The 23,043-nt window shown below is 43.5% G+C and overlaps 1 protein-coding gene across 2 annotated transcripts in view; it reads left to right on the forward strand.

Annotated features, from left to right (window-relative positions):
- The window catches only part of LOC111981115 (roundabout homolog 4), a 29,848-nt gene extending 11,482 nt beyond the window's left edge, over positions 1-18,366 (forward strand). For both annotated transcript variants that reach the window (XM_024012264.3, XM_024012265.2), the window contains exons 3-19: positions 2,539-2,696; positions 3,445-3,565; positions 3,880-4,018; positions 4,270-4,397; positions 6,107-6,222; positions 6,458-6,689; positions 6,909-7,030; positions 7,522-7,693; positions 9,518-9,718; positions 10,120-10,162; positions 11,172-11,287; positions 11,904-12,224; positions 12,331-12,432; positions 12,744-12,885; positions 13,508-13,744; positions 14,060-14,415; positions 16,816-18,366. In XM_024012264.3, coding sequence (XP_023868032.1) covers positions 2,539-2,696; positions 3,445-3,565; positions 3,880-4,018; positions 4,270-4,397; positions 6,107-6,222; positions 6,458-6,689; positions 6,909-7,030; positions 7,522-7,693; positions 9,518-9,718; positions 10,120-10,162; positions 11,172-11,287; positions 11,904-12,224; positions 12,331-12,432; positions 12,744-12,885; positions 13,508-13,744; positions 14,060-14,415; positions 16,816-17,105 — 2,996 coding nt within the window. In that variant the 3' untranslated portion in view covers positions 17,106-18,366. The remainder of the gene's footprint in view (positions 1-2,538; positions 2,697-3,444; positions 3,566-3,879; positions 4,019-4,269; positions 4,398-6,106; positions 6,223-6,457; positions 6,690-6,908; positions 7,031-7,521; positions 7,694-9,517; positions 9,719-10,119; positions 10,163-11,171; positions 11,288-11,903; positions 12,225-12,330; positions 12,433-12,743; positions 12,886-13,507; positions 13,745-14,059; positions 14,416-16,815) is intronic.
- Positions 18,367-23,043: the final 4,677 nt, after the last annotated feature.

Below are 23,043 nucleotides of genomic sequence, written 5' to 3' on the forward strand. Positions count from 1 at the left end.
GAGTAAACATGACTTGTTCCTGTCAAGAGGTCAGGCTTGTCTGTCATGTACTTGTGGTTATGTCACTGTAGACCGGTCAAGTTTGCTCTATGAATTGTTTGAGACCTCTGAGGAACGTACAGTACCAGTCAAAAGTTTGGACACACCTACTCATTCAAGGATTTTTCTTTATTTTTACTATTTTCTACATTGTAGAATAATAGTGAAGACATCAAAACTATGAAATAACACATATGGAATCATGTAGTAACCAAAAAAGTGTTAAACAAATCAAAATATATTTTATATTTGAGATTCTTCAAAGTAGCCAGGCTTTGCCCTGGACAGCTTTGCACACTCTTGGCATTCTCTCAACCAGCTTCATGAGATAGTCACCTGGAATGCATTTCAATTAACAGGTGTGCCGTGTTAAAAGTTGATTTGTTGAATTTCTTTCCTCTTAATGCGTTTGAGTCAATCAGTTGTGTTGTGACAAGGTAGAGATGGAATACAGAAGATATCCCTGTTTGGTAAAAGACCAAGTCCATATTATGGCAAGAACAGCTCAAATAAGCAAAGAGYGAAAATAGTCCATCATTAATTTAAGACATGAAGGTCAGTCAATCCAGAAAATTTCATTAACTTTTGAAGAGTCTTCAAATGTAGTCACAAAAACCATCAAGCGCTATGATGAAACTGGCATCAAGCGCTATGAGGACCGCCACAGGAAAGGAAGACCCAGAGTTTACTGCTGCAGAGGATAAGTTCATTAACATGAGCAATGGACATTAGACAGGTAGAAATATGTCCTTTGGTCTGGCGTCTTTGTGAGATTCAGAGTAGGTGAACGTATGATCTCCGAATGTGTGGTTCCCACCGTGAAGTATGGAGGAGGAGGTGTGACGGTGGGGGGTGCTCTGCTGGTGACACTGTTGGTGACTTATTTAGAATTCAAGGCACACTTAACCAGCTTGGCTAACACAGCATTCTGCAGCGATACGCCATCTCATCTGGTTTGTGCTTAGTAGCGCTATCATTTGTTTTTAATAGGACAATGACCCAACACCTCCAGGCTGTGTAAGGGCTATTTGACCAAGAAGGAGAGTGATGGAGTGCTGCATCAGATGACCTGGCCTCCACAATCACAGTTACTAACCCTAACCCTTCTAAAACTAAAAGCATTGTAATTGGAACAAATCACTCACTAAACCCTAAACCTCAACTAAATCTTGTAATAAATAATGTGGAAATTGGGCAAGTTGACATGACTAAACTGCTTGGAATAACACTAGATTATAATATTKATGTCAATCTCTCCTGGCTGAAAGTGGAGGAGAGATTGACTTCATCACTACTTTTATTTATGAGAGGTATTGACATGTTGAATSCACCGAGCTGTCTGTAAACTACTGGCACACAGCTCGGACACCCATGCATACCACACAAGACATGCCACAAGAGGTCTCTTCACAGTCCCCAAGTCCAGAACAGACTATGGGAGGTGCACAGTACTACATAGAGCCATGACTACATGGAACTCTATTCCACATCAAGTAACTGACGGAAGCAGTAAAATTTGATTTAAAACACAGATTAAAAAAACACCTCATGGAACAGCGGGGACTGTGAAGCAACACAAACATTGGCACAGACACATGCATAAACACACACAGATTTAGTACTGTAGATATACGGTAGTGGTGGAGTAGGGGCCTGAGGGCACACAGTGTGTTGTGAAATCTGTGAATGTATTGTAATGTTTTAAAATTGTATAAACTGCCTTAATTTTGCTGGACCCCAGGAAGAGTAGCTGCTGCTTTGGCAGCAGCTAATGGGGATSCATAATAAATACAAATACAAAAATCACCCAACSTCTACCCAGTTGAGATGGTTTGGGATAAGTTGGACCACAGAGTGAAGGAAAAGCAGCCAACAAGTGCTCAACATATGTGGGAACTCCTTTAAGATTGTTGGAAAAGCATTCCAGGTGAAGCTGGTTGAGAGAATGCCAAGAGTGTGCAAAGCTGCCAAGGCAAAGGGTGGCTTCTTTGAAGAATCTAAAATATATTTGGATTTGTTTAACACTTTTTTTGGTTACTATATGATTCCATATGTTATTTCATAGTTTTGATGTCTTCACTATTATTCTACAATGTAGAAAATAGTAAAAATAAAGAAAAARRRTTGAATGAGTAGGGGTGTCCAAACTTTTGACTGGTACTGTATGTGGTTGTTGGCACTATGTATTCCGTATACAGAATATCTGGATATTTGGAGCTGTGTGATGTATGGTAATGGTTTTGTTTAAAAAAATCATTAGATGAGGTTATTGTAAGCCTTGCTTGTTTTTGGTGGTCAAAACTCTCATTTGCGGGAAGACAATTCAAGCAGGCAGGGATGTGTATTGTGCTCCGCACGTTTCCCTGGAAATGTTTATGAACTACAGGCTTGTAGACTAACTTTGACGTTTTCGTACAATGTACTGTTATGGCAGTGTGCACCAGCTAGTCTCAGACTCACTGGTTATGAATGGACCTCCTCTGTCGTGTCTTCTTCCAGCTCTCCGTGAAGACTTCCGGGTGCAGCCCATTGATGTGGAGGTAGCTGTGGAGGAGGTGGCGGTGATGAACTGCAGCCCGCCGGTGGGACACCCCGAGCCCAACGTTACCTGGAAGAAAGACGGGGTCCCCATCAACAACACTGACCCGCATTACACTGTGAGACCTCCTTAACAATAGCTACATTCTTTTTAGGGGTTTGGAAATTGGAAATTAACATTGGGACAGTTGTCAGTCTGCATTTCATTACAGAAAATGTATTTTCAAAACATGTAGCTTTTTCCATATTTTAATGAATTTTTCTAACTTTAGTTAATTCCCGAGGTGGCAGGAGCTGAAATTTATTCCACACCAACCTGGGGMGTTCATCATACTGTTTTGTTTGATTACTTATTTCTCCAATCCTGATGTGGTATCATCCTTTTACCAATAGAGGGCATTGTTGTACAAAAGTTTGATTAAAACCACAGGCTGCTTCATTCATTTTCCTTCTTCGTTAATAAAAGAGGACCTATCATCTTGGACCAAAAATGATGATAATTTATCCTCTGCAATGGCAAATTCATTGGCCTTCTGGTTAGAGGGTCAGCCCTGAGATTTGACTGTTGAGAGTTCAATCCCTGGCTGAGTCATACCAAAGACAAAAAAATGGGACCCAATGCATCTCTGTTTGGCACTCAGCATTAAGGAGATAGATTGGGGGTAAGGCCCTGTGATAGACTAGCATCCTGTCCAGGGGGTGTACTTGTACATCAAGCTGTTCACTCTACAGAAACAGGAGATAGGCTCCTGCTCCTATGAGCCATTTCGGCTCACACAAGCCAAGGCTCGTACAAGGTTATTTATCCTCTGCAAGAAACCTTTTTTTTTTTTTACTATATGTGATTGCTATCCATGTGACCTATAGGCGCTGAATGGGAAGTTGATCATTGCCCCAGCCCAGAAGAATGACTCTGGCGTGTACATTTGTGTGGCTTCCAACACTGTGGGAGTAAGAGAGAGCAGGGCCGCCCGCCTTTCTGTCCTAGGTAAGATAAACCCTGACCCCATATATAGTACATCAGCATTTTAGCAAGAACCTTTTTGCACTACTGAGCCAAGCTGTACAGCGCTGGCCTGATTATGCATCCACCATAGTGGCTGGAAATGACAATGTGAAAAGAACTGAGTCAGCACAGTACAGTTTGGCTCTGCACAACATTGTGGAAAAGGTATGTCATTCTGCTAAGAATGTTTGCTATTGATAAAAGGGATAGCATGGAATTGAATGCAATAAAATGCATAGAGGTGTGATATGACTAACCATACTTTTCATATTTGTCCGTGCTTTCTCAATCCCCAGCCAAGCCAGTGTTGGTGCTAAAGCCTCAGGATATGTCGGTGGGGATGGGGGAGTCTGCCCAGTTCTACTGCGAGGCTAAAGGAGATCCCATGCCTGCTGTGGAGTGGAGCCGCGAGCAGGGCCCTCTGCCCAATGGCAGGTCTGATTCTTGCATTCAACTACAAAAGCTTTGTCCATTAACTGTACATTAGACTAAAAACTGTCATTGACATGAGGTGTATATGTAACATTAAAAAACAATCTCTCAGCTACTCCACAGCACAGTCAGTACATATGTCATGACAGGCCATACTTAGTATACCGTTCAATAATATGTCATTCTTTGATTTCTAATAATTGCATGCAGTTGCTAGAGTGAATGTTGTACTGATTTCTGTGTCATGTCTGTAGGTATCTAGTGAATCCTGACCAGAGCCTCCAAATCCACTATGTGACGTCACAGGATTCTGGGAGGTACACCTGCACAGCTGTCAACGACGTGGGGGTGGTCACCGCCAGCGCACAGCTAGTGGTGGAGGGTAAGAGCGCTTAGCTTGGGCCTTCAACGCTACGTTCATGTGTTGTGTATCGGTTGAATATGTAATGTACAGTGTTTATGTTGTGTACAGCAGGACTGTGTGTCTAAGCCAGTTTCGCCTCGGTGAAATCAAAGTTTATCCTATCGTACCCTATTTCCTTACAGCCAAATGTAATCAACTCAGCAAGAAAAGAAACTGTCCTTTTTCAGGACCCTGTCTTTCAAAGATAATTCGTAACAATCCAAATAACTTTGCAGATCTTCATTGTAAATGGTTTTAACACTGTTTCCCATGCTTGTTCAATGAAACATAAACAATTAATGAACATGCACTTGTAGAACGGTCGTTAAGACACTAACAGCTTACAGACGGTAGGCAATTAAGGTCACAGTTATGAAAACRTAGGACACTAAAGAGGCCCTTCTACTGCCCAGGGTCCCTGCTTATCTGTGTGAACGTGCCTTAGGCATGCTGTAAGGAGGCATGAGCACTTCAGATGTGGCCAGGGCAATGAATTGCAATGTCCGTACTGTGAGACGCCTAAGGCAGCACTACAGGGAGACAGGACGGACAGCTGATCGTCCTCGCAGTGGCAGACCATGTGTAACAACACCTGCACAGGATCGGTACATCTGAACATCACACCTGTGGGACAGGTACAGGATGACAACAACAACTGCACGAGTTACACCAGGAATGCACAATCCCTCCATCAGTGCTCAGACTGTCCACAATAGGCTGAGAGAGGCTGGACTGAGGGCTTGTATGCCTGTTGTAAGGCAGGTCCTCACCAAATATCACCGGCAACAACATCGCCTGTGGGCACAAACCCACCGTCGCTGGACCAGACAGGACTGGCAAAAAGTGCTCTTCACTGATGAGTTGCGGTTTTGGGAAGACATCCACCTCCCTCATGTGGTACCCTTCCTGCAGGCTCATCCTGACATGACCCTCCAGCATGACGATGCCACCAGCCATACTGCTCGTTCTGTGCGTGATTTCCTGCAAGACAGGAATGTCAGTGTTCTGCCATGGCCAGCAAAGAGCCCTGATCTRAATCCCATTGAGCACGTCTAGGACCTGTTGGATCGGAGGGTGAGTGCTAGGGCCATTCCCCCGCAGAAATGTCCGGGAACTTGCAGGTGCCTTGGTGGAAGAGTGGGGTAACATCTCACAGCAAGAACTAGCAAATCTGGTGCAGTCCATGAGGAGGAGATGCYCTACAGTACTTATTGCAGCTGGTGGCCACACCAGATACTGACTTTTGATTTTGACCCCCCTTTGTTCAGGAACCTTATTCCATTTCTGTTAGTCATGTGTCTGTGGAACTTGTTCAGTTTATGTCTCAGTTGTTGAATCTTGTTATGTTCATACAAATATTTACACACATTATTTACAATATTTACACTGAAAAGAAATGCAGTTGACAGTGAGAGGACATTTCTTTTTTTGCTGAGTCTATATCTATTTCTCCTCAGGGAACACAGCAAACTGGAATGCACAACAAAGACCATATTAGGCACAGACTTTTTTATGATGTCCTTGAATTGGCGGCGGAATTGAGTGTGGATCTAAAGTAAACCGTTTTTAGGATCACTATGGAAATGTATATGGAGTTTAGTTTGTGTCAATTTCAGTGCCAGTAGGGAACTTCCATTTATGAACAGAAAATATTATTTTCTCTGAAGATTCTTCTCCCTCCTTCACAGAAGCCGCAAGTACCAGACAGAGGGACCTTCACAGAGAGTTGTCGGCCCTGCGCGTGGCTCTGGAGAATGTGACGGTGCTGACTCCAAACTCCAACATGTCCCAAGTGCAGTGGAAGGTACGGAGATCAGACGTCACATGAAGGCGCATGTATTATTATGAAAACTGTTAGGTATTAACCTTTTGCTGAACTAAGATTGAGGTCTGTCATTTTTCACGTTTGTTCAGAACATTATTTTCGTGTCACAGAGAACGTTCAAATAATGCGGATTTAAGGTTGTCTTTTTTGGGGTTTCTACTCCAGAAAGGCAAATCTTTTAACTGTGGCTTTCCTTTTGTTTTGTTCCTTACAGCTCCAGTCTTTCCCAACCCAGCCACACTACCTGGATGGTTTCGAGGTCCTCTATCGCTCTCTCCTGCCCGCCAGTTCGGACTGGGCGGCTAAGAGGGTTGTTCTACCAAACTTCCAAACACTGGTCGGCCCGCTCAAGAGGGGCTACAAGTATGAGTTCAAAGTGCGTCCCTACGGCAGCAGCCTGTACGGCCGGGAGAGCAACACCAGGCACCTAGGTGTACCTGAGACAGGTAAGGGTTCAAAACGGTTAGAGTTGGCTGTTATCAACTCTAAAGAAACATTTATGAAAATATAGGTGTTTCTTTGGATACTGTAGCTCAGGAGTAGTCCAACAATACAGTGCTATTTTGTACTATGAAGATTAAAAACGATGTTTTGAATCAAGATGGGTTGTGTGTCTGTGGTTTTTACACGTGTTGTTATTTTCATGACACTCCATCCTCCCACAGTGCCTAGTGCCCCACCTCAGGCCATCTCCATAACGATGACCCCTGACCATAATGACACGGTCCATGTGACCTGGAAGCCTCCCCCCCATGAATCTCACAACGGCATCATCAAGGGATACCAGGTAAGAACAAGATGACTTAAAACCCCTTTTACCTTCTTGTATCTATGCTTGAAGAAGTTGCTCAAGCACACTGGCATTCTTGTATYCTCCACAATGTGTTTTATGAAACGTTTGTGAGAATGCAAGAAATTCCAGTGTGAGTTTTCTTTCCTCTATGTTCAGTACCTGACATAATACATTCACACATTCTAATGAGACATCGTATTGACAGGGTGTCCTATGCAACCCTGGCCTGCAGGCTTTTGTTCAAGTGCGAAATACCTGATTCAACTAATCAGTCTTGATAGAAGTGGTTGAACTTCTGGGAGAAGACCATGATAAGTTTAATCAAAGGTGTGTTGATCTGGTACAAAAGCCAGCTCTCCGGGACCAGAGTTGCCTATTACTCCTGCTGAAGAATCAATCACCTGAAAGCACACACACACACAAACTGTAATGCTTCCCTGGTTCCCTCTTTGATCTCTGGGTGTGTGTCCGTGTGTCCTGTCCAGGTGTGGTGTGTGCAGTCGGAAGAGCAGCAGTACCTGAACTGGACAGTGGACGGTGGGACCTACAGTCTGGAAATAACCCCTCTCTACCCAGGGAAGCAGTACTGGGTCCGGGTGGCAACGGTCAACGGAGCTGGCGTCGGGGTACAGAGTGACCCCCATAGAGTGGTCATAGGTCAGTGACAACATGCAGCGGTTATCTATGGTCAACCGAACGCCAAAAGGTTATGAAACCAAGCCAAGAGGTTGAAGTAATTGTTCGTAGAACTCCGAGACAGGATTGTGTCGGGGCACAGATCTGGGGAAGGGTACCAGAAAATGCCTGCAGCATTGAAGGTCCCCAAGAACACAGTGGCCATCATTCTTAAATGGAAGAAGTTTGGAACCAACAAGACTCTTCCTAGAGCTGGCCTTTAGGCTAAACTGAGCAATCGGGGGAGGAGGGCCTTGGTCAGGGAGGTGACCAAGAACCCAATGGTCACTCTGACAGAGTTCCAGAGTTCCTCTGTGGAGGTGGTTGTCCTTCTGGGATGGTTCTCCCATCTCTGCAGCACTCCACTAATCAGGCCTTTATGGTAGAGTGGCCAGACGGAAGCCACTCCTCAGTAAAAGGCACATGACAGCCCACTTGGAGTTTGAAAAGGCACCTACAGGACTCTCATACCATGAGAAACAAGATTCTCTGGTCTGATGAAACCAAGATTGAACTCTTTGCCCTGAATGCCAAGCGTCACGTCTGAAGGAATCCTGGCAACATCCCTACGGTGAAGCATGGTGGTGGCAGCATCATGCTGTGTGGATGCATTTCAGCAGCAAGGACTGGGGGACTAGTCAGGATCGAGTGAAAGATGAACGGAGCAAAGTACAGAGAGATCCTTGATGAAAACCTGCTCCAGAGCACTCAGGATGTCAGACTGGGGCAAAAGTTRACCTTCCAACAGYACAACGACCCTAAGCACACAGCCAAYACAACMCWGGAGTGGCTTRGAGACAAGTCTCTGAATGTCRTTGAGTGGCCCAGCCAGAGRCKGMACTTGAACCRGATCMAACATCTCTGGAGAGACCTAAAAATAGCTGTGCAGCGACGATCCTCATCCAACCTGACAGAGCTTGAAGGGATCTGAAGAAAAGAATGGGAGACACTCCCCAAATACAGTTGTGCCAAGCTTGTAGCGTCATACCCAAGAAGACTCAAGGCTGTAATTGTTGTAAAGGTGCTTCAACAAAGTACTGAGTAAAGGGTCTGAATACTTATGTAAATGTGATATTTCAGTGTTTTATTTGTTGTTGTTTTTTAGGGAAAAATTTGGACACAGTACCTGTCAAAAGTTTGGACACACCTACTCATTCAAGGGTTTTTCTTTATTTTTACTAGTTTCTACATTGTAGAATAATAGTGAAGACATCAAAACTATGAAATAACACACATGGAATCATGTAGTAACCCCCCCAAAATTATACAAATCAAAATATATGTTCCATTTAAGATTCTTCAAAGTAGCCACCCTTTGCCTTGATGACAGCTTTGCACACTCTTGGCATTCTTTCAACCAGCTTCATGAGGTAGTCACCTGGAATGCATTTCAATTAACAGGTGTGCCTTGTTAAAAGTTAATTTGTGGAATTTCTTTCCTTCTTATTGCTTTTGAGCCAATATTGATTTTGAGACAGTTTTGTTGTGACATGGTAAGGGTGGTATACAGAAGATATCCCTATTTGGTAAAAGACCAAGTCCATATTATGGCAAGAACAGCTCAATTAAGCAAAGAGAGATGACAGTCCATCATTAAGAACTTTGAACGTTTTTTTCATGTTTGAAACACATTCCAGGTGAAGCTGGTTAACAGAATGCCAAGATTGTGCAAAGCTGTCATCAAGGCAAAGGGTCGCTACTTTGAAGAACCTAAAATATTATATAAACCCCCACACAACAGAGCCTGAACTCTCTCTCTCTCATTTTTCTCTTCATTTTTGACTTTCCCGTCCCTCCCTATTCCAGACTCCCAGAGGTCCGGGGCCCCCCAGTTGGACAGCCCCAGTAGGGACCTCACTCAGGTCCTGGCCGTGCTGAGGGGCCCAGTGTTCATTGGGAGTGTTGGCGCCCTCCTGTGGTGCATCCTGGTGATAACGGCCGTCTGCCTGTACCGCCGCCACACCCGGCCTGGCGACCACCTGGGACGAGGCCACATCAAGGCTAAAGGTCTGTATGGGCAGAAATTGGGGGATAGCTTATATGTTGTATCATTAGTATTAGCTTGGCATAGGATATTTGGAGCATGGATATGTCATGGTACGCTAGTCCACTGTGCCATTATGGTTACATAATTAGCGTTAGCAACTATTCAGGTTTTTTATTTAGCTAAAACAAGATGTTCTGGTTATTTGATGTGTAACTGAAGGTTTCACCCCTCACAGGGTTGTATTATAGTGGGCCTGCATTCCATAGGTTGATTTGGACTCATCATTCAAGGTCAAATGCTTATGATAAAATATATCAAGGACGGAATTAACATTACCATCTCCAGTATTCCTGTATAAGGTGTGTACCCTCATTGGGAAATCAACGAGACTATAAAATTACTATGACTCTGGATTTTGCAGGTTTGTACAGGTTGGCCAGTGAGGACCTCATCATAAAACACAGGTAGGTGGAAGACAAACAGTGTGGCTCATTGACAATGTCACTACCTTTTGTTTCGTTAAACACAAAGTGGACAAAACATTAGGAACACTCTTTCCCTGACAGACTGACCAGGTGAATCCAGGTGAAAGCTATATCCCTTATTGATGTCACTTGTTAAATTCACTTCTATCAGTGAAGATGAATGGGAGGAGACAGGTTAAAGAAGGATTTTTAAGCCTTGAAACAATTGAGACGGATTGTGTATGTGTGCCATTCAGAGGGTGAATGGGCAAGACAAAATATTTAAGTGCCTTTGAACGGGGTATGGTAGTAGGTGCCAGGCGCACCGTTTCCCGTGTATCAAGAATGTTCCACCACCCAGAGGACATCCAGACAACTTGACAACTGTAGGAAGCATTGGAGTCAACATGGGCCAGCATGCCTGGGGAATACGTTTGACAGCTTGTAGAGCCCATGCCTCAACAAATTAAATTACATTTATTCATAAAGGCCTTCTTACATCAGCTGATGTCACAAAGTGCTGTACAGAAATCCAGCCTAAAACGCCAAAGAGCGAGCAATGCAGGTGTAGAAACACGGTGGCTAGGAAAAACTCCCTAGAAAGGCCGGAGCCTAGGAAGAAACCTAGAGAGGAACCAACCAGGCTATGAGGGGTGGCCAGTCCTCTTCTGGCTGTGCCAGGTGGAGATTATAACAGAACATGGCCAAGATGTTCAAATGTTCATAGCAGGGTCAGATGATAATAATAATCACAGTGGTTGTAGAGGGTGTAACAGGTCAACACCTCAGGTTTAAATGTCAGTTGGCTTTTCATAGCCGATCAATTGAGGCTGTTCTGAGGGCAAAAGGGGGAAGGTATTCCTAATGTTTTGTACACTCCGTGTATGCTCATGTGTAATATGATCTGATCCACTATATGTGCCTCCTAGTTTTGCCATTTTAACCATACCCATTACATGGGATTGATTGATTTATTGGCTGACTGATTGATTGATCTGTGTCTCTGCAGAATGGCGGCCCCAGACTCTCCGTGGATCTCGGGTGTGTGGAGACCGACCCTGAGTGACGAGAAGTACCAGGGACTGTGGGCTCAGAGCCAGGAGAACCCCGGCTTCAGAAGGACTAGTGAGTTCTGCTTTAAAGCTGGTCTAGAATCAGTTCTACCATGTTTTTGTCATGTTGTGTTGCTACCATGCTGTTTTGTCATGTGTTGCTGCCGTGCTATGTTGTTGTCTTAGGTCTCTCTTTATGTAGTGTTGTGGTGTCGCTCTTGTCGAGATGTGTGTTTTGTCTTATATTTTTATTTTATTCTTAATCCCAGCCCCTGTCCCCTTGGAGGCCTTTTGGTAGGCCGTCATTGTAAATAAGACATTGTTCTTAACTGACTTGCCTAGTTAAATAAAGGTAAAAAAATAAACAAAAAGAAGTTCCTCCTACCGCATTTCTTACTGTTACCAGTATGCGCTGGATAACAAAGACTGGTCCTGGACCAGTTGATTATGCAACTAACTCTGCTATTCATCATGGAAGCTCAGAACCTCTGCTACGTAAGCAATACACTTGATCCATTCTGCCTCAGAATTTCTCCAATCTTAGATCGATAGGTATAATTTATTTGACAACTTAAAAATACAATTCCAGCCACACAAGTGGATGCATAGCATTTCAAATTCACACAAGTGGATGCACAACATTTAACATCATCATGGGGGACAAATAATGGTCCGCTTCTTATTCCCAGCGTTGCCCATCACAGCCAAGAAGGACCCCAGCTCTCTGGACGTGGCTGTCCCCATTGTGCCCGACAGCTGTGGTGTCTACGGGACGTTCTACGTGGACCTGACGGGTAATGGCCTCAAGACCTTCAACAGCCCTGCCCGATGCCCCAAGCGGCCCCACTGCCACACCACCACCTCCTCGCATCACGGCGCAGTGACGGAGCGCATCTCCCAGCCTGCCACAGTTGTCCAGGATGGCCAGGCATTGCCATGGAAACAGGCCTTGCCCTCGCAGCCCAAGATGGGCGTGCTCAAGGAGTCGTGGGAAAATAATTACAAGCAAGGTGATTGTCAATGTGGTGTCTTCCTTGCATGGTTTTGATGTCCTTGCTATTGGTGAACGTTGATCTGTAGTTACTTTTGAGTCACAGACTTTGTCTCCTTTCGCAGATCTCCATGCGGTGAACAGCGCCCCCTTGCTGTCGTCGAGGAGCCAGGCGCTGGCTATGAGGGGAATGCCTTACAAACAGAGGCTCAGCCACCTCCCACCAGGTACTGTACTACTGTACAGTCATCTTATACCACTCATACTCTAAAGGATTTAATGCTCAGGAACAATTAAACAGTGTATTTACTGCCCCCCAGGGTGTTTACCTTTTTGTTCTACCCCAAGCACACCTAATTGATCTTATCAATGGCTTCGTATTTAGTTATCTTAAATCAGGTGTGTTAGTGTTGGGCTAGAACAAATATGTGCACCCCTGGGGGTTCCCCCAGGAATGGATGGTACAGTCAGATCCCCTGTCCTTGACAGTATTGTTTTGTTGTGTTAACCTTGGTGCCTGTGTGTATTTGTCCTCCAGGTGGGCGCTCAGAGTGCTTCAAGCCCCTGGCGTCGCCCCGCTTCCTGCACTACTCTGCCTCACTGCACCTGGAGGACATGCTGCCACCCCCGCTGCCCATGGGCGACACCACTGACACACACAGCCTCACCTCAGAGGAAGGGTGAGGAACTTCCTGTTGACTACTTCCTGACACCAATTTATCCATAACTTCTCCCATTCCCCACTCTCTAATGAGCCACTGCGCTCTGCTTCCCTCCATTTCCTTGGCCATTATAGTAAAACCCTATGGCCTGAAGTGGTTTCCTGTCTACTGCTGGAGAAAATGATTGTACTTCCTCCCTGCTCTTAGCCACGACGACAGGGCCTTGACACGGCTCAGAGAACGGCAACCAACACCCAGCAATCAAATGCCAATTTACTTGCCCATGAATGAAACGTAACCACAGTTTAAATAAAGGAAACTGCTCAATTCTAGTTACAGTATGACTATCCTCTTGCAAGGAATAGCACTTTTGTTAGAAACAAAATTGGAATATCTTGTAACTATAGTACATTTAGGCAACTAAGCGTGACGAACGTACAGACAGACAGATCCACAGTCCCCTCCTCGATTTCATTGTGGGGGACATTAGCTGCTGTAATATCAAGCTAATATTTTGGCTGTGATATAGCCATTTTGTTAATTATTTAATGATATACCTATTGATTCTTGAAGAATATCACTTATGAATGTATTTTTAATTATTGGAAATTACCATCTGACGATTATTCATCACACCTAGGTCCAGCAGGTCCACTAAGCTGACTGTAGATGCCGGGTCTCTTCAGTCTGTGTGTGCTGCGTCTGGTCACCACGGCCCCCCCACCAACACTAACACCAACACCACTGGCTGCCCCTCCTATAGCCGCCTGTCCACTGCCTCCTATTGCATGTCATTGGATGAGGAGCAGGACGCAACGATGACCTCACAGGAAGTCGCCCAGTACCTGGAACTCAGCCCCAGGGCCGAGAAGCACAGGTAGGGTTGCCATGGAAACCTAAGGGTGGCGACTAAGGGAGGGCGAGAGGCTTACTGTCAGAGTCATTGATTGAAAGGCTTTCATGCTATCTATTCCACTACGTCGATTGATAAGGGCTTTTAAACTTAGACAACCAAACATATTGTCAGTAATATTTCATCTGACTTTTCTCCAAAGCCAGTAGCCAGTCTCTTTATCAGTAAAATGTTTGATATTACAAGAATAATTCTGTTATGTTACAACACCTGTAAAGCAATACTGTAGTAAGTTTTTACTTTATTCACCTCTTACCTTACCTCACTTCCTGTTTCCAGCACCACGTTGGAGAATCCTCCCGCCTCCTCCCTGTCTCGCACCTTTTCCCCCACTCCCACCCTGGGCTATATCTATGGGCCCCTCTCCTCCGACCAACTGGAGGACGGGATGACTGACGAACAGGAGCCAATGGGCCCCCGACGGGCCCGGTTTCAGAGCACGCCCTCGTCGCTCTGCAGCGAATGGGAGGGTTCGCTGTGGAACGGCTGGGGCTCGGTGTCAGAGGGAAACATGGCGAACAGCACCCGCAACAGCTTCATCAGCTCGTCGGATGGCTCATTCATGAACGACGCCAACTTTGCCCGCGTGCTCGCCACTGTGGCCGCCGAGTCCATGAGTGAAGCCTCCTTCTCAGGCAAGACTGCTGGATAAACATGATTAAAGCGTTAATGATAGTTAATGCATGTTTTAATATGGTTGCCCGAATGTAGCCAATCATCATACTTTAGACAGGTTGTTCATATATGTTATTCCTTGAGATTGAGTTGTCTTTCCACCAACTGGCACTAGATGGTGCACTATTACAAGACAATCCTAAAATGGTGCCTTGGAGTCAGATTTACATCAGACATTCAATCTGATTCCACTAGCCTCTATAGGTTGGTCATCATATACTTGTGTATGAAGATTTCTGGATGGATGCGTCAGGCTACATCAGGGTTAGGTATTATTCATTAATTTAACGTTGTCCATAGTATTTAACAAATAACAAACATTTTACAACTCATAAATGGAATTAGTGTATTCCAGTAGCTGGTGGAGAAATGGAATTGACCACACATTCAGGTGTCACCAGTTTTCATTTGTGTAGCTTATCGGCATGCTCTGTATCCATTGGGGATGTAGCCTTACCTAGATTTAAGCAGTGGTCTTGTATTCGAGGATGCATAGATGGGCTACATGTGGGAATTAGCAGTGCTTGTGTGGCCCCTGAAGCTGACCTATGGGACAGATAGATGTGATTGAGTTGAGAGTGTATCTCACAGACACACACAATGTAAAGAGAAAGTGTGTGTTTGTGTGTGTGTGTTGGGCAGGGGGTTAGCTCAGGATTCGGGGGATGGCAATAGGTGATTACTTAAGACCTCTCAGCAAATTAAAGGGGCTAGCAAGCCAGCATTCTCAGACTGTTACTTAATCAATAACTCTGTCCTTTTTCCAAATGTGCAGATGTCCGATTCAACTTTACTCGATTTGCCCAATTGTTCTTAAAATATATATATWTTTTTTAAATCGGTCTCATGAAAACGTCCGTTGTGTCCGAAAGGTCTGGGGTACAAACTTTTGACACCACTAAGGAAAGACTCACAAACACGATGGTGTTCTCCGTTTTGCTCTACGACCCCCACAAGTGTCCCAGGACTCATCTGACGGTTACCTGGTACCAGATTAAACAATTAATGGAAATATGGAAGTAGTTTTGTGCCAAAATATGTCAAAACAATATATATTTTCTGAGATTTCTTATCTCCTAGATATAGGACACGCACTTCAAACCTTATTCCTTATGATTTATTTGGTCTGTTTATTTGGTCAGATTTTTTATTTTCAGTATTTGGTCTGTTGACCAATCAGATCAGCGCTGAAAAATGCCAATTAGTGGAAAAAGTTTTGGAATTGGACTGCCTGTGTAAACGCAGCCATATTTCTTTATTCTTCCCCTCTAAATCAGGGACTCATTTAGACCTGGAACACCAGGGCTGTGTTTACACAGGCAGCCCAATTCTGATATTTTTTCCATTTATTGTTCTTTTGACCAATCACATCAGACCTTTTTCAGAGCTGATCTGATTGGTCAAATGACCAATTAGTGATTAAAAAAAAAATCTGAATTGGACTGTCCCAGGTAGAACAGAAAACCAGCAGGCTCCGGACCTCATAGGGCAGGGGTATCCACATATTACCCTATATAGTGCACTACTTTTGACCAGGGCACATACGGCTCCGGTTAAAAGTAGTGTTTTTGTAGGTCAGGGTTCCCCAACTGGCGGCCTATGGGTGGTTTTATTTGGCCCCCCAAGTTTTCTGAGAAAAWWWTTTATAAAATATATTTTTTTCATTTTTGGACAAAAGACTGTAAAAACACCAGGAAATCAGCTCCAAAATTATTTTAATTTTGTAAATCTGTTCCCAAGAATTCCCATGCATAATAGGGAGAAAAATGATCATATACAAATGTAAGCAAGGTTTGAAATTGTTTTAGTCAAATATTATATCTGTTTGGGCTTCTTGTGCTCAATTTGCAGTCTACTAATTATTTGTAAATATATTCTGGGCCCCCCGACCATCCGCATAAGAAAAATTCGGCCCGCGGCTGAATCTGTTGTTGGGAATAGGGTACCATTCACGTCAATGTCATTTTCCTCTTTAAAAGTCATTTTCCTCTTTAATTACTGGCCAAGGGAACACTTCCAATGAAGAAGTTGGCAGGGTGATCGTGCATCTGTTTTTCTTTTACTGTTGATATGGTACAAAGAGACTATCTGACACTGTAAAAATGTGTCCCTTCTGTTACATCTCTTTTATCATGACGTCAGTTGTCGTATCATATCTCTCTTTGTATCACGGTGTCAATTGTGTCATATCTCTCTTTGTATCATGGTGTCAATTGTCATATCTCTCTTTGTATCATCATGTCATATCTCATGTATTTTGTAATATATAGTATCTCTATCGTGATGTCCGATGGTGTGACATGGTGTCATGTATCAGTGTGTGTTTTAACTCTAGTTGTGTTCTACTGTCTCCTCTCCAGACTTCTCTCCCCCGGCGTCGCCCCTCAGTGCCCTGTTCCCTCCAGCTCGAGGGGAAGAAGAGGAGTGTTTCGGGGAGCTGGACCCCATGCCCGTTTGGGACTGGAGCACAGCCTGGGTGGAGGAGATGGAGGCGCAGTACCGTGCACAGTACCCCTCTCAGGCAGCAGCAACCCCCGCTTGCAACACCTGGGGGCGTTGCCGTGACGATCTTCACTATGACAACCGCCGAGCCACAGGAGGGAGTAGGGGCGAAGGACGAGGGGGGGTGAGGACGACCCCACACCGATGATCTGTTTGATGATGATTTTTGGTCAAATCCATTTCAATGCCAAGACTTGAATTGAATTGACTCTTGATTTGTTAAGCATGAGAAAAAACGATTACATTTCGACTTGGGTTTCATTCATTATTTTTTAAGTGGTCTTTTTTTCTCTGTGAGTGCTTTGCAAGTCATCAGTAGAAGTGTAACTGGGGTTGAAATGACCATTCAACGTCTCCCGTCCAGACCACTATTGGTTACCTGAGCTAGGTTTCCCACAATACCTCAGGGCAGTCTCTCCCATGAAAATAGAATTCCTAGAATGGACATCTATGGTGTGTCCTCTGTTTTGTGTTCTCATATGACCTGGGTTGGGCTTTCCAAGAGATGAACCGCAGTGCCAAAACAACTCTAAAAAGTTTCAGTCAAAATTCTGTCATGTCATAGGTTGTTCCAAAACAAATATTTAGAGAGTTATGCTTTTAGCAGCACTGTTACTGTACTACAGCACTATTTTTGTCTTCCAGAATCTTCCAAGCGCTATGATCCTACTAGCCTGGTTAAAACAGACTGAATGCACACTGGTGAGCGCAGCATTCAGTCTGGTTTCATATTAATTACAGCATATTGAAAACTTCAGGAGCGAATTTGTACAGACCATTTACTTGCAATAGAATGTAAATATCTACGACCGATTTAATTTAATGAACCATGAACACTGTGACTTTCCAACCCATTCTCTGCTTCTTTTCATCATACTTTGTTCACACAAGAACGTTTTATTCCGTTTTTTATTATTATTAAATGTGCTTTTGTCTCTATACATTTTTTTTTAATGAGTGCTAACCATTTGTTGTTTGACTAGAATTTGGAAGATGTAGTTATGTTTGTTTAATTTCTCTTCCTTTTAACATGAAACTTAACATCGAGGGCTGAATCATCAACACAACAGATGTGTGTGCAGGACTACACGTTTTCGCAAATCTCCCCTTGACATCAATACATGACTTGTGTAAATATCCTATGTGTCTGAAGTTAGGATTTGGCCCTATGTACCTGCTGAAATGTGCACGTTGAGCAATAAGTAGAATATGTTTTTCACATACTGTAAAGGTCTTCCTTTTATAAGAATAGCTTCAATAGGACTGGACCAGTATGTCTCACCCGAGATGAGGAATAATTCTTCCTTTTATATACATTTTCATGCATTACTTAATATCATTTGAAGCTTAACTAACCCAATATCTTCTACTGTGGCCTTTGATAATGATAATAAAACATATAAGTCTRAGTCTGGTAAGTTCTTAGTTATGAATGCTTATTCTAGGAAGTCTTTCTAAAGTAGCAGTGGACATTAGCCTAGGTACAGTACCTTTCCTGAGAGTTTCATCCTTGCCAAACTTTCCCGTTGTTTGGTAAGACTACCAGCATTTTTCTAAAGCAAAAACAGACCGGCAACCAAGCTAAATTATTGATACTTTGAGACTACTAATCTCATTCTGTGGCTCAGGATGATCTCCTGCAATTATTTTTAAACCAACTGGTATCTAACTCCAACTACATCCCGTTCAATCCAAATGTGACACTAAACCTTTTTAATGAAATGTGTAATCCAGTGGCACTTTCAACAATTCATGTACTTGTAGAGGATGAACAACAGGYCAACCTGTTAGTCTTATATAAATCATAGAAAATCAAACAAAAGGAAAACAATCTCTTGATGTGTCAAGCATTTTGCCCACTCTGGTCTCGTATCACTGTATTGCCTCTCCTCATATTTGGTCAACTGTGTGTGTGTGTGCGTGTGCGTGTGCGTGCGTGCGGATATGTGTCTGTAAATGTTAGTTTGGTCAATGGCTTCCTTGGCCAGAGGTTACTCCATTAGTTTGTATTGAGTTGTTACATCGTGTTATTCGCCACTACCATGAACAAACAGACAGAAATGACATTACACAACAGTGTCCTCATCTTGCCTCGTTTGTGTAGGCTACACATCCAGATGGTTTAGCCCTTATCTCACAGTGTTCACTACCCCACGGCCATATGCTCAACATGAAAAGCCAACACCAGCTCCCACTCCACACACACAAAAGCATGAAAACACTTAATTCATGCACGGTATATATATATATATATATATATACATATACACACACACACACTACATCCCCCTACACACACAAATAGTACTAGAGGGATCTGTTTCACTGCGTTAGACCCGTGCCATGGTGGCAGTTTTTTATAGCCTGTTGGTAATCCACTGACCCACATTGGCCTGGAGAGAGAGCACAGAAACTATATGCCAATATCTGCCAAGTAGACCTGGGTTCAAATACTATTTTAAATCTTTCAAATACTTTATTTGCTTTAGCCTGCCTGGAGTGACAAATGTGAGGTTTACACTTGGGAGTATTCTGTTGCTTCCCTTGCGGCTCAACCAAACACCGCCTGAAATGATTTCAAATACTATTTGAACCCAGGTCTGCTTTGACGCTTGTTTTATTAATTRCCCCCCCCGCTTTAATCCCGTTTTTTTATTTTAAATGTTTMTTMTTTTTTTACGTCATAGCTGCCATTTCACCAGGGGGATTATGCATTTTGGTCGCGGCTATCGCTAGAGAGTAGAACATGCTTTTAATTAGAGAGAAGGAATTCAATGCTTCCTCCTGTATTTGGACTGGGTTGGCCATTTAGATATGCCTGGATTTTTTGACAATAATATTCAGAGGCTCTGCTTTTGCAGAATTTATGGCAAGCCATTTTCTTACATTCCACCTCTCTGGACAGGTAATGCTGCCTAGCTGAATAGATTAACTGAATAGCATTTTTGTGGGATTCCTTGACTTCAAAGTATACCCAGAACCATCTGGGCAGAGGTAAAATTGCAATTAAAAATTGCACACTGAACAGTGACAATTATTTCATTAATTGGACATCAATGTGGCACACATGGGCAATCCATATCCACTCTGCCATGTATGTCAATACGATGTAAGTTACCAGCTTACCCCCTTCATCACACACACTTCCACATTCACGCGCAGACACAGTGAGGGTTCGAGCGGATCATTCAAAGTGTGTCGCATTATTGGGTTAAYAATTGTCTGACTTGCACCTACATGTCCACCAGTGGAGGCTGCTGAGGACAGGACGGCTCATAACAATGGCTGGAACGGAGCATGGAAACCAGCGTTGAGACCATGTGTTTGATACCATTCCACCTATTCCGCTCCAGCCATTACCACAAGCCTGTCCTCCCCAATTAAGGTGCCACCAACCTCCTGCGGTGTCCACTGCATGAACTTCACAAAAATCATGTGATCTAAGGTCATGAAGTTTTGACTGCAGTCAATTGAATGTTTCTGCAGTTGCTCTTCACCGCCATTCATATCGACAGGGCTGTAGGGGAGCGGGTCTAGAGCTTCAAGTTCCTCGACGTCCACATCGCTAAGGATGTATCATGGTCCAAACACACCAACACAATTGTGAAGAGGATACGACAACGAATCTTCCTARTGAGTAGGCTGAAAAGATTTTGCATGGGCCCTCAGATCCTCAAAAGTTCTACAGCTACACSATGTGGAGCGTCTTGACATCACCGCCTGGTATGGCAACTGCTTGGCATCTGACCATAAGCCGCTACAGAGGCTAGTGCGTATGGCCCAGTACATTACTGGGCCTGAGCTCCGTGCCATCCAGGACATCTATATCAGGCGGTGTCAGAAGAAGTCTCCAACCACCCAAGTCCATAGACTGTTCTCTCTGCTACTGCACAGCAAGCAGTGACGGAGCGCACAAGCCATAAGACTGCGGAACAGTTCATCAAAAGGCTGCCCTGACCCCCTTTTTATTTGCACMGACTCTCTTGCACCGGCTCTATGCACACTCACTGGAATCTACCCACACACTCACACACTATACTGACACTCCAACATACACAACACAGGAGGCTGTTTAGGGGAGGACGGCTCWTAATAATGGCTGGAATGGAGTTAAAGGAATGGTATCAAACACATGGAAACCACGTTTGATGAGTTAGATACCATTTCATTTATTCTGTTCCAGCCATTACTATGAGCATGTCCTCCCCAATTAAGGTGCCACTAACCTCCTGTGACACACACACCCACTACATACGCTCACACATACAAAACGTACACACACATGCATATTGATTCCACACACATACACTCAGATATAGACACTCTTTCACATACGCTGCTGCTACTCCGTTTATTATCTATCCTGATTGCCTAGTCACTTTTACCCCTTTACTTTTACATATCTCAATTACCTCAACTACCTCTTACCTCTGTACATTGACTCGGTAGCGGTACTCCTTGTATGTAGTCTCGTTATTGTTATTTTATTGTTACTATTTCCTTTTTTATTTTTGGCAAATTTGTCCTACTTTTTAACTCTGCATTGTTGGGAAAGGGCTTGTAAGTAATCATTTCACAGTAAAGTCTACACTTTAGTAAAGTTTTTGCTTGACAAATGTGACCAAAGACATGACTGAAACAGGAACCAACTTTGCCATGTACACTGTGGATATATACAAATTAATGTGACATTTGAGGCTCTCTCTCACTGATGGATTGTACAATGTACAGGTAATTTCCAAAATAAAGGAAACATCTACATAGGGCTTTGGGCCACCATGAGCCAGAACAGCTTCAATGCACCTTGGCATAGATTCTACAAGTGTCTGGAACTCTATTGGAGGGATGCAACACCATTCTTCCACAAGATATTCTATAATTTGGAGGTTTGTTGATGGTGGAAAACACTTCCTCATGTACCGCTCCAGAATCTCCCATAAGGAGTCAATTGGGTTGAGATCTGGTCACTGATCTCAATGGCATATGGTTTACATCATGCTCATCAAACCATTCAGTTGCCAGTCATGCCCTATGGATGGGGGCATTGTCATCCTATGGGGGATAGCCATGGTAGCCAAAATAATGGCCTGCCCAGCATTTTTATACATGACCCTAACACTATACACGTCGTGTTACCATCAGCGTCACTTCAATGTGATGTTCACCCCTACCTACATGTACAAATTACATCAATTAACATGTACCCGCACACTGACTCGGTACCGGTACCCCCTGTATATAGCCTCATTATTGTTATTTTATTGTGTTACTTTGGTTTATTTGGTAAATATTTTCTTAACTCTATTTGAACTGCACTGTTGGTTAAGGGCTTGTAAGTAAGCATTTCACGGTAAGGTCACACTTGTATTCGGCGCGTGTGACAAATAAAGTTTGATTCGATGTCTACCAGCTACACAGAGCGTGTTGTTTTGAGAGTGYAGAGCAGTAGAGGGGAAGAGCATCTTTATTCAAATGACACAAGTTGCTTTTGTTTACATTGAACATAGTCAATGTAGRTAGCTAGAGTTTCTGCTTCTTGGCTTCATAAATCTTAGTAAGATAACCAGTGGTGTTTAGTCGAGGCCATCTGCAGCCAAAATCAACTTTATTCTCATGATTTCAATTCACAAGATAGAATGAATGCYCGTCAGCCATCAAGAGTTGAACCTTGGCAATCAGTGCTTAATTTGTGACAAACCACAGCGTAGCAGCGCAGCAGACAGAGTAAACAGCCAAGTAGCCTCCTATCTATTGTGGTGAAATGGACAGTACTCTCCAAGGTGCTGATTCATTCAAAGCCTTTTAGATGACACTGCAGAACACCCGTCATATGCACACATACTCAGCTGTGGGGCTTACAAGACCTGCATTTCATGTCATTTTCAAGACCTCAATGTAGCAGTAGAACAAATATCAAAATATAATTTCAAATAAAATTAATCAATGTAGGCTACAGCAGAACACACATATGAGAATATATAGGCCGCCTATTTGATAATATGAAGCACATATTCAGATTAACTTCACAGTACAGAACAAGTTTGTTAAGGAATACACGTACAAGGAATTCCACCTTCGTTTTCAAA

The sequence above is a fragment of the Salvelinus sp. IW2-2015 genome, linkage group LG20 (genome assembly GCF_002910315.2).
Source record: "Salvelinus sp. IW2-2015 linkage group LG20, ASM291031v2, whole genome shotgun sequence".
NCBI lineage: Eukaryota > Metazoa > Chordata > Actinopteri > Salmoniformes > Salmonidae > Salvelinus > Salvelinus sp. IW2-2015.